This window comes from Plectropomus leopardus, chromosome 22 (assembly GCF_026936395.1).
Source record: "Plectropomus leopardus strain MGB_pleo_1.0 chromosome 22, ASM2693639v1, whole genome shotgun sequence".
In the NCBI taxonomy this organism is placed as follows: domain Eukaryota; kingdom Metazoa; phylum Chordata; class Actinopteri; order Perciformes; family Serranidae; genus Plectropomus; species Plectropomus leopardus.
In genome coordinates, this window is record NC_142197.1 from 11698966 (window position 1) to 11711188 (window position 12223).

General features: G+C 41.3%; 1 protein-coding gene across 2 annotated transcripts in view; it reads left to right on the forward strand.

Annotated features, from left to right (window-relative positions):
* Positions 1-12223, forward strand: part of plxna4 (plexin A4) — a 321912-nt gene that overhangs the window by 183323 nt on the left and 126366 nt on the right. For both annotated transcript variants that reach the window (XM_088072401.1, XM_042511045.2), the window contains exon 5: positions 9588-9688. In XM_088072401.1, the coding sequence (XP_087928527.1) occupies positions 9588-9688 (101 nt within the window). The remainder of the gene's footprint in view (positions 1-9587; positions 9689-12223) is intronic.

Sequence of the window (12223 nt, forward strand, 5' to 3'; positions counted from 1 at the left end):
ATCTTTCTCTCTGTACCTCTCGTTCATACAGACACACACACACACGAGTCGTCTTATTAGTGGGTTAAATAGATGTTCTGGTATAAAGGGGACAGTCAGATTATAGAATGGGCTGTGATTATGGATGTTGGGTTGGTGTTTGAGTGACAGGGGCAGGTCAGTCCCACTGTTAATATGAGCTGCTGCTGTTCTATGTTACTGTGCCGTGTTAACACTGGTTTCATCTGTCAGCCACAACGAGGGTGTCTGGGTAGAATGAATGAGGTGCTGTCGGTGGAAGTTGGGGGTTCATTTCACCATGAGTTCAGTATGGAAATTAAAAGTACAAATCACACACTAACAAAGCGTCCGTTTTTTTTAATGGGAGCAATAAACCTTTTGCAGAGGGAGGGAAAAAAAACCTCCCCTGAAGTGATGAACAGTTATTGAAGTCAGCAGTGGAAGGGGAAGTTAGCACAAAGGTTATTGCATGAGGTGGAGAATATGAACAGCTAATGGTACCAACAATAGTAAACATCAACAGAAAAGGACCTTGATTAATTGATTAACAAAAATTTAACTTTAACTTTTGGATTACCTAAATTAAGATGCAACAATAATGCATAATGATTTCATCTGTTACTTAAAGGGGCAGTTGAAATCAAAAATATGTTTTTTCCCTCTTATCTATAGTGCTTTTCATTTATCTAAATTGTTGTGTGAGTTGCAGAGCGTTGTAGATATCGGCTGTAGACATGGCGAGCACCATAAACCAACATCTGTGCCATCTTATTCCTTACATCTGAGTGATGGCGGATATCTCTACAGCCTATATCTCCAACACTCAACAACACCAAAAATAACAAAGACTGATGAATAGCACTATAGGGAAGGGAAAAAATTGTGTTTTTGTATTTGAGATGAACTGTCCCTTATACTCTTATGGGATAAGTGGTATAAATCTCCAAATTAACTGGATACATGTGTGTAGTTACATTTAGTCCTTTAAACTTACCAGAAGTGAGTTTACACTTAAATGCACATAACCTTAAATTAGCATTTCTAACTGAATACAGAGCATGTTGAAATCTACAATGGCACACCTTCTATACGAGTGTACGTGCAGTCAAATGGCACTTAACCAACTCCTGTTTGGAGCAGATTATGATGAATTTGAATGAATATGATTTTGAAAGCAGAGTACATTACTCAGCGGTTGGCGTTGTTGTGACTTGACATGGGTTCAGGGCATTTGGTAGCAGTTCAAGCTGTTTTTGTTACTTCTTAGTCATTCATCCATCCTAGTGTTCCCATAGTCATACCATTACCCTGCAGCAAACTAGCAAAACGCATGAACTCATCCTGCCAGCAACTGTGCAGTCAGTCAGTGGTTAGATTTTGTCAAATATGTTCCTACATGGTTTTCTTGCTTAAGATTTTTTTCCCAACACATGCCAGGATTTTTACATTCAGCATATAAACTGTTGCTCGAAAGTGCTGCGACTGCCACACTCATGCTGCTAAATTATTGATATTCAGTGTAGCAAATGCAGATCTGTACGTGTGAATTATTGAAAATGTGTACTATACTGGGGTGAGATCGTTCAAAGTCAAATGCTTTTTTTCCCCCAGTTTTGAACCCCTCAAGGGAAATCCGACAAGCTAATTTGTGGAAGTATCGCATCTTCGCATCTCATCAAAGACGTTAATACAAGCGTCCTTTAATTTCTATCAGCGGGAAACTTTTTAACCACATCTCTTACAGTGTGGCTGCTTCACCCCTCTAGTGTGTGGCTGTGAGTTATGAAGGTGTTTAGATGTGCATATTATGTTGTGTCCCAGTTTAGCTGCAGGCTGCTGTGGTCTAACAAGGCAAGTGAACAGAGCTGATGTGCTGCAGCCATCGCTGCCTGACACACTTCTGAAAAATGTCAACGAAGTGGGGCAGGCAAGGTTGGAGAGAACTCTCAGCTCACTCAAAGTCCCTTCTGAAGTATTACCTCTGTCTTCTCTCTCTGTTTCTCTCCTGCTGTTTCTCAGCGTATTTCTGAGTCGTGTGTGTTCTTCTCTCTTTGCCTGTTGCAGATCGTTAGGAAGCTATAAGCCCTATTATATTTTATAGACACTTTATAAAATTTGTCATCCATGTGAGTCATCATCGGCCTCTTCTTTCACTGTCTTGGCTGCTGGAAACAGTCCAAACTGTGCACTCTGTCTGCGTAAAACAGACCTTATTTTTACCCAGGCTATGCCCCAGGGCAAGATGAGGCAGCCTGCTCAAAATTAGTCTCTGTGTGTGTGTGTGTGTGTGTGTGTGTGTGTGTGTGTGTGTGTGTGTGTGTGTGTGTGTGTGTGTGTGTGTGTGTGTGTGGCAACACTTCTAGCACCTGCCAACAGGAGAAATGGCATTCCAGACTAAATGCAAATCTGTTTGTGCACCGAAGGGTCAAACCTTACCCCACACCTTAAATGCACTTTGACATCCATCATGTTTTCGGCATGCTTCCAGCACTTAGGACTGACAGTGTAATGGGGCAACATTAGCATGATTAGGGCAAGTTCTGCTGTATAAATTTGTTGTTCCTGAGTTTCAGCTTTTTGTTTTATTATTTTGTAGACACACCGAAGATGACAGTTGGTAAAAATATAGCAGAGCAGGAAGCTCTAATCTGTGATATGTTATTAGTAAACTTCACTTAAGCTTGTTTAACTACCTTTTTTGTGTACGGGAGGTCTTACCCTCTTTGGAATGGAAAGATAAGTGAAAATGATTGATTGTATCCAAGTCGTTTATCATGCGCTGACAATCCTGACAGCGCAATGGATGGCTTTCTCATTTGACCTCCGAGAACCTCGAATGAAAACAATATTGCGCTTGCAGCCAGCGGCCCGCTCTGTTAACTGAGTTTATGATATGATACCGTTGGTTGGTGGTTGACGGATTGAGTGGTGCGTCAGCTGTGACGAGGCAGCGGGTCGTTGATGTGTCCCTCGCTTCATTTGACTCCCACGTCAATCTGTCCTCCATCCAGCTGGAGAGGGGAGAGGTGGGGACATGAGAGGACAAGGAAGAGAGAAGGAGGCACCAGTAAATGAATGAAGGAATGAATGACAGAATGAGAAGATAGGCAGTGATGGAGAAGAGAATCAGAAGTAGACCAGGAAATGAGAGGTGAAGTTACAACGTGTAATAAATAAACACTGATATTGCCCTGGACAAAGGGAGTATGTGTACTGTATATTTTCCAGGGGCACTAAAAGAGCATGCTGATGGAAATATGGAGGTCAGAAGTTATTACTTTGATCCACTGACATGTATATGCAGGGTTCATATGGTCATTGGAAACCTCTAAAGGTCATGGAATTTGTAAAATCCTTTAAAGTTTTGGAAAAAGTTATGGATTTCTGTGTGTGTGTGTGTGTGTGTGTGTGCGTGTGTGTGTGTAATGACAGTACTCGCTACAGTCATCTTTCATAGATAACCTTCCATTAATATTGAGTGTTGGCAAAAAAATGTTGCACATTGCTAATCTGTTGTTGGCGCCGTTAACTTGTTTACTATATTACACAAATGACGCTGTCACACTGAACGTGCCTCTGAGCTACGTTCAAAGTTTAAAACGTTATATGAAAAAAAACAAAACACGAGTAGTGAAATATTTGTATGGAACTGCCAAATGTGATTCAACTTGCATAAATCGGGTACAGCCCTAAATTCTTATGTAAATTTGAGGGAACTCTAATATGATTTCATTTTATCAAATTCCATGATTTTTGCCAGTTTGCTTGCAGTCATCTGCATAACTTGATATTCAGTCAGAGTCAGCTACTGTCGTGAGCACCAGTTTATCTTTGACACACGCACACAACATTGCTAACTTACAGGGTGTTATTAAAAATGACCAAATAACACAAAATTACACACATTTAACCAATTCTTTTTTATTCATTTCTGTTCCCCGGCCGATAGTAATGATGCACCGCCAGCATTGTGCCGTACTAATGAACAAACTCACACCAGGGAAGGAGAAAAAGACAAAGCCGGCCTGGGGGGGGAGAAGAGCAAAGATAAGAGAAGTTCAGTGTGCCCTACAGGCTGTGAGGCAGGATCGGGCTATCACTTTAATTTCCCTCTCTGTTCATTTGGAGTGGTGGAGTTTGGCTGCAGGTGGAATCCCTGTTTAATTACAAGTGGAGGGGGCAGGAAAAGAGTGGGATAAAGAGAGGAACAGGGATGAGGCAGAAGAATTAGTTAATAATAAAATTCTCTGCAGATTTATTAAATGATCACTTTCCAACTGCAGGTTGACTCGAAGGCCGCTGGCGTTATGTAAGAAGGAGGGGAGTCGGAGAAAAGAGGGAGAGAGGGAAGAAAAACAAAGTAGAGCTTTATCATCTCCTCGGAGTAATGATGAAGATCTTTAAGTGTAAAATCTGAATACATTAAAGCAACGACTTTCCCTCCTCTTTCCCGTCTTCCACAGATACAATAGATACACTTACTGTATATCTACTATATGTATAATTTGATGCCGTTGTGCCGACACAGTAAATGATCAAGCACGTCTTCATCTCTCTCCCTACACATTAAGGCATCAAGTACTTCTGTGATCTTTGCCTTTTTTTTCTTGAGTGTGATTATATTCAGTGACTTCCATTTCTTCCTATTGTGAAAGGAGGGAGAGTGCAGGGTGTAATGGCTGTCATTTGCTCACCTGAAACAGGAGGGAATTATAAATGCCATGCACCCCGTCCTTTGTATTTATCCCCGCTGATATGATAGCCCCACCATAGTGGAGAGACGGCGAGCTGTAATGGTCGCCTCTCTGGCAAAGCCCATGAAGAAGATTGCATGAAATGAATGTGCTATCGAGATGAGAGAGACAAGGGGTGCATTGGGTCGTTTAGCCACCAAATCCCTCAATTTTTTTCTGATAAAAGAGGGGACAAAAAGTGTTGCCCGCTCGAGTGTGTGTGTGTGTGTGTGTCAGATAGAGAACGTAGGCTTTGGAGAGATGATGAATGTGTGATCTTACACACCTCAGAGCATCTGAGTGACAGAGAAAGACAGACAGACAGAGGGAGAATGAATGATATCAGGATCCGTGCTCTGGAACAGAGGGTTCACATTGGCACCCATCGCTCCTGCTGGCGTCTGAATGTGTGTTTGTCTTTGTACGTGTGTGTGTGTTTTATCTGTTGAGAAAACCATTTCCCCCCCAGATGCAGGCATCTGAGGCCTCGATAGGCATCAGGAGGTCCCTTCCATTCTACAAAGTCTAAATCCGTGTGTGTTTTTGTATACGTGTGTACACGTGGGCGGTGTGTGTATCGGCATATCTGCCACCGATGAAGTGTTAAATTATAAAGCGTTGAGATATGGTGGCATTGTTTGCTACAGTTCTGTGTGGGTGCTTAGCTTTTATGGCAGATCACGAGGTGACAAACCACTCGACGCGGCGACATGGCTACGTAGATTACATAAATGGTCACACACACACACACACACACAGGGAGATTGCGGTTTCATACACTCTTGTGATAAGGCTTTTGGCAGCTGAAATCCCTCCATAGGCTAACACAATGGCCTTTCCCTTCAGCAACTACCAGGTTATTTTGCTGGCAGTGGGCTGAGGCAGCGGAGGAGCAGGCTCACTGGAGAGTGACAGGAAGGGAGGGAATCTATCATGTGAGATGCAACGAGGATCGGTGTCGAGTTTGATGCACACACTTGCACTATCTCTCCGATTCCATCTCAAACTCATTCCCTTTATCTACCTAATGCAAATACGCCTCTACACAGTAGGGAGGGCAAAACATACCAGCCCTTTTTTTTCTTTTCTCCCCCCCAAAAGCACACGCACATGCTTAACACACAAGGACTCACTTTCATTGTTTTTAATCTCCACTAGCATGCAGGATTCCTCTTGACTTTGACAAGGAGATACGCCTCCCTCTGAATCCACTATGCTGTGTGCAAATCTGTGTCAGTGTGTGTGTGCATGTCTGTCTGCTATTTATAGTACTTGTGGAGATACACAGAAGTGACATAAATGCAGAGAACGAGGGAGAGAGTGATGTATGTTTTTAGAGTATCTCCAGTGTGTCAGTGTCTGACTTCATTGACAGTATATGTCTTTGCATCTGTGCGCACACGTGCTGAAATACGACTTCCACTGTGAGTGTGTGCAAAATTGTAGCACTGACTGTTTTTATTTGAGAGCGAGAGAAAGAGAGGCTGTCAGGCAGGATGTGCTGTGTGATAGTCGGCGCGTCCAACAGAGAGAAGCGCCGCCAGTGCCAGGCTGCGCTGTAGAGATTCCACTAAGCACAGGCGTTTCTGATCTCTTGTTACATTCAGTCATGCCCTACATTGGATGGTATAATTATGGTCCTTTTCATACCCTCAAATATGGAATTTAGTCAGTAAAATGTGCTGCGGAGACATGTATAATTGCATCACTTATATCCGGAGGTATAAAGAGAGACCAGTATCCAAAAGAATTTGATCCTCAGCACCTATTGGAGGCGGTGCACTAAAGCTGTGAGGTGATTTGAAAATTACCTACATTACCACAGCGTTCCAAATTGCATAGTTTTTCTTTTTAAAGGTCCAGTGTGAAAGATTCAGGGGGATATATTAGCAGAAATGGAATATGATATCATGGTTTCTGTAGTGTATAATCACCTAAAAATGCATTACCTCAGAATGAACTGTTTATATTTACATAGAGAGCAAGTCCTCATCCACGCTGTGTGCCATTGTGCACCACCATGTTTCCACAGAAGCCCAGAATGGACAAAACAGACACGCATCATAGTTTGTAGCCACTTTGCAGCGAGCAGTGTCGGGGAAAAAAAACATTTTTTTAACATATCCATGCTTTGATCAGTGTTTTTACCAGTTTCAAGAGCTGGATTCATATCTGAAGAGGAAGAGGCCTCTGCAAATAAGTCTGACTTTCACAGATATTTAAAGCTGTGGACCTGATGGGGTGTCTGGTGGCTCAGTAGCCAGATAGAGCGCCTTGTGAATCGAACCCGCAGCAGCCGCCAGTTTGATTCCAGCCTTGGCCCTTTGCTGCATGTCACCCCACCCACCACCCCCCCTCTCCACCTTGACACTTGTGCTATCCTATCAATTAAAGGCAAAAATGCCCTAAAAAATATCTTTAAAAAAACAACAACAACAAAAAAAAACATATAGTATGTATCTACTTCTTTATACAACATAAGTCAAATTTTTTGAAGGGCTACTTTTGTCCGGTTCCATGATACGTAGCTGCATAGATATGTTATAATCATCTCATAAATGCTTGTCCTTTCATATGTTTTTCTATTGAGAAGCAGTGGCTGCTTAACTGTACAGTACCCGGCGATAGCATAATCATCTGTTGTCTGACTTTTTCATCTGGAAAAAAAAAATGATTCAGAGAGCACTTTTTTGCAATGACCATGAGGAAATATTTGTTCTGCATATGTAGAAATGTGGCAATGAAAGGCAAAATATTTGTCCGCCTTCGTTTGAAACTAACTGAGTTAGTGTGCAGGCACACACAAACAAACAAACAAACAAACACACAGCTTTACTCTCATAATAACCCAATATCAGTCCCACGCTGATGATGTCGTCTCTCTTTCCCGGCTGTCAGCGGTGAGCGACGTGAGTGACAGCGGTCATCCACCAATGACGGCTCATTAATCAAAAGTGCCAGCAACACCTATTGTTGCACCATGCTGTTACCATGGTGACAAGAGGAGGGGACGGCTGAGATCTACCTCAGCTTTGCCCCTTGCGCTCGGTCACTCAAGGCCCATGCCAATCAGTGCCAGTCAATGCCAGTTTGAATTGGTGGGGCTATATATCATAATAGATGGACTGCTCTCCCAAGTGGCCGAGTCGCCCGTATGGAGCCACAGGGGAAAGATGGAAGCTGTCAGGCAGTTTCATTTTCATGAAAATTAGTATAAATACAAAATACTTTCCATATTAGTTTGTTTATTTTTGCAGTTCATGTGTGTTTCGCTCAAGATGGTTTAATTTTGTCTGACTCCTCATGCAATCAAAGCTGCAATGAAGTCTGATAGAGACTATTTACAGCTGTCTTCAACAATTATGGTAATAATGTGGATTAGTGTGATTCATTCATGCACACAATAATTCAGCAACAAGTCGTGTTTTAAGTAAAGGGTGCAACTATCACTGTTCTCCTTACCACCTACACATACAGTATTTGATTGCAATAAATTCATGCCTAATATGTTGATGTTAATATGTTGTTGAGGTTCTTTTATTTATTTCTATTTCACCTTATTTAACAAGATAAGTCAATTAAGAACCAATTCTCATCTATAATGACGACCTGGCCAAGTGACAGCGACAGGAGGCCAGTTGATGTAAGACATTTAAACATAGATACAGTTAGTGCAATAAAATATTATTAAACCATCACAATATACACAGTAAGCTGTGTAAAACAGGTGTATGTACTGCTGGGACCAAGTCACTGTTTTACGATTCACAAGTTTTTGTAATCAAATCCCAAATCAAGTTCCACATTTTTTATTTTTTTGTTGAATGTTGTTTTTTGAAAGTTCTTGTATCTCCATCTATAATTTTTGATCCCCACTTTTGCATACTGGAATTAAGCTTTGTTGATCTTTGGTGTTGAAATCCAAGTTGAGTTGCAATGCTTTTTTGATTTTTCAAGTTGAGCCTAAATTCATAAAATTTGTGTTTCAAGTCTAACTCAAATCCAAGCCATGTGACTGGAGTCTGCATCACGCAAATTTGCTGCAACAAGCAAATTCAAAAACAGGTGCAGTGATCTTAAATAATTGCCTGTAATAAGTTATCAGTGGAGCGTAGCAGAATGAAGGTGTGGAGTTTAAGCATCTTTTGCAATTCTTTCCAGTCACTAGGAGCAGCAAACTGAAATAAGAGGATGGGTTTTGCCAATGATGGTTTTATAAATGAATTAATACCGGTGTATCTTTTGCTTTTGATGTCCGGGTGACATGAGAATACAGCTCCCAATGATGAAGCACTGGTGACACGACAAATGGCATTATGGTTGTGTGAAGTATTACGCCTTATTTCTTGTAGATTAGATGCAGCACTTACAAGGAAACCAGAAATGGACCATTATCCAACGATTCATACTCCCTGAGCACTTTTATTTTCACTCTCTTTTTGAGGTTTTGTGTTAGCTCTAAGCCATTACTGGCGTACATGGAATAAAAATTCATTATGCTCGTCTAACCTACGGAGGGTTTTGTAAGTTGGAAAGTAATTGAAAATAGTATTTTGATGCCCCTAATCCATTCATTCATTATCATAGATTCAACCTTTCTTTCTGTGTCACTCTTTGGAAAACACACACACACACACACACACACACACACACACACACACACACTGAAGCAAGCAAGCATGTAGAAATATTCGTATCACATTCAAATTCCTCCCATGACACGCCTCAACACTGCAGCTCTGAGATTCCTTAAAACATTTCACTTCTATTTCACATTCTCTGTCTGTCTTCTGGTAATGTGAACTGTGAATTACTCTCTCCCATGTTTAACCTTTGTTGTGTGGTTCTCTGCAGCTGTCAAGGGTGCCAGTGGAGGCCTGTGGTCAGTACTCAACCTGCAGTGAATGTCTTGGATCAGGAGATCCCCACTGTGGCTGGTGTGTCCTGCACAACATGTAAGTACTACTAGACACAGACACCCATAGAAACGAGGTGGTCAGTACATGTTCGCATGCATGTAAACGCAGCTAACCGGTTGTTTGTTAACATAACCAACAGAAAACTAAATAAAAACAAGACATGCACATCACATTTAAATCTCACCCTCTCCAAACTGATGGCACTTTAAAATATGGTGCTCAAGTTCACTGAGTAAACAGCGCGCCAGAACAAAAGGAAAGGCCTGTTATATTTAACGTAATTTTGCATATTTTTCTTAAATTGATAGCCCGGCACCCATTAACTGGTTTGTCACCAGTTAAAGGGTGCTGGGCTATCGATAACAAAAATAGCCAAAAGTGACATCCCTAGTACAAACACACATCAGTCTCCCTTTGTCCCTTTCATTTTTGGGGCATGACAGCACTATTTTGCCACTCCCCCATTAATTCACACAATCTTGAGCACACTAACCAGACAGTTTTGGGGGGGGTCGCTGTGTTTGGGTTGTTAGCCCCCCTCTACCTCCATGACGCCTGGGCCCATGCCCAGCACTCTATCCCTTGCAGCACTTGAGCATTCAGGGACTCCTCCAGCCAACCCAGGCCAAGTCTCAGATTGCTTTCCTGGGGCTCGGCCTTGTGCCAGCGGCCCCCTTAGATCCATTACCAAACCTACCCACTGGCATTGTTTACCAGCCCTGAAACCAGAGCCTGGTGAGAGCACAGACACTGGCGGGCACTGCCAGGGCTCTAATGGGCACCGCTCCAAACTTCAGGAGTTGACATGAGGAGTGTGATAGCTTCTGTTATTGTGACTGAGCTGGAAACTGTTGAATGAGATCTGCATTTTTTTCTCTTTACCTTTAAGCTTGTTGGTCTGTCTGTCATTCTCTCTTTCAGTGACACACGCACACACACACACAAATTCACACACATTCCAGCTGCTGTCAAATCCGTGTCCCTCCAGATTGGAGTGGGAGATAGTTCTTGCTGGGGGCAGGGAGATTTCCCACTCCACTGTAAATTGAAAATTGGTTTCTTGTGTTGGTGCTAGCCCTTGGGTAGAGTGTGTGTATGTGTGTGTGTGTGTGTGTGTGTGTGATTGAGGCTGAGTGCATTTAGCACCTTCATCCCTGCTGGCACTGAAGACATGGCAAGGGCAGAGAAGCAGTTTGAGTGTGACAGGAATATACACACTGACAGGACAGAAGGTGGACAGAGGAGAGTGACAGATAGATTGAGAAAATAAGAGATGAATGGAGAGATGACAAAGAGAGAAAGGTAGAGAATAGGCTAGTAAATTCTGAGAAAAAATAATATGAGGATGGTTATCCTGGATATAAACCTCTAAGAGAGAAGGGCTGTGAAAGAGGGGTGAACTGTGATAAAAAGAATAAGTTTGTGTGCAGCAGAGTGAGGGAAGGAGAAATGGAGGATGAATGTGTTTGAGGTCTCCGGGGTAGAAAGTGCATTAGCAGACAGAGGACACACTCTGATGGGTTATGGGTCACCAACCAGCAGTGTTGGAGGAAGTATTCGGTTCTTTTACTTAAGCAAAAGTACTTATACCACACTGTGAAAATACCCTTTTAAAAGTAAAAGTCCTGCACTGAAAATGTTACTTAGGTTAAAAAAAGTGAGTATAATCAGGAAAATGTACTTTAAGTAAAAAAAAATACAAGTACCCAATTCAGAAAAATCAAAATAAATATATACAAAAAATAAAAATAAAAACATTTTAAAAAAGAAAAAGAAAATTACATAAATGTATATCAAAATAGTTGCCAAAGTACCCACTTCAGAAAGTCATTTTGTCCTTTTTTTTTTTTTGATAAAACTCAAACTTTTTTTTTTTTAAAGAGGAGGAAAATGGCTTAAGTGTTCATCAAAATAGTTGCCAAATAATTTTCTGTCAGTCAGCCAATTGATTTATCAACTAATCATTTCAGCTGTACTTGTATACGACTGCTGGGTAGTTTAATTTTGAACAGAACATCATATTTTGAACACTCTTCTCATGATTGTTTTATGAAAAAAAAAATGTATGTAAAATATCTGGTAACTTATGCTGTCAGATAAACATAGTGAAGTATAAAGGACATTAATCCTCTCTGAAATATAGTGGAGTAAAAGTATAAAGTGGCACGAAAAGATAATCTCAAATAAAGTACAAACACCTGACATTTGTACTTAAGTATAGTACTTGAGTAAATGCGCTCATTTACATTCCACCACTGCCCACCAGAGGTGAGTTTCAAAGTCACAAACACACTCAAGCATACATGTGTGATGCATCAGTCCAGATTTTAATGTTTTATCACATTTTTTTGTATTAAACTTCCTCTCTAAACACTCCAAACATTAATCAACCATGGGGTGTATTCTAGCAGATCATTTAATTTAAAAGTCATTTGTCTCGAGATAAAGGAGTAGGATCAATGTAAACAACAAATTAAGGGCTAACAGTGAGCAGCCACCGTGCAGATATTTGCCTCTTGGAATGTGCTCGCAATTTGAATCAAATCTTAAGTGTCTGCGGCTGTATGTGAA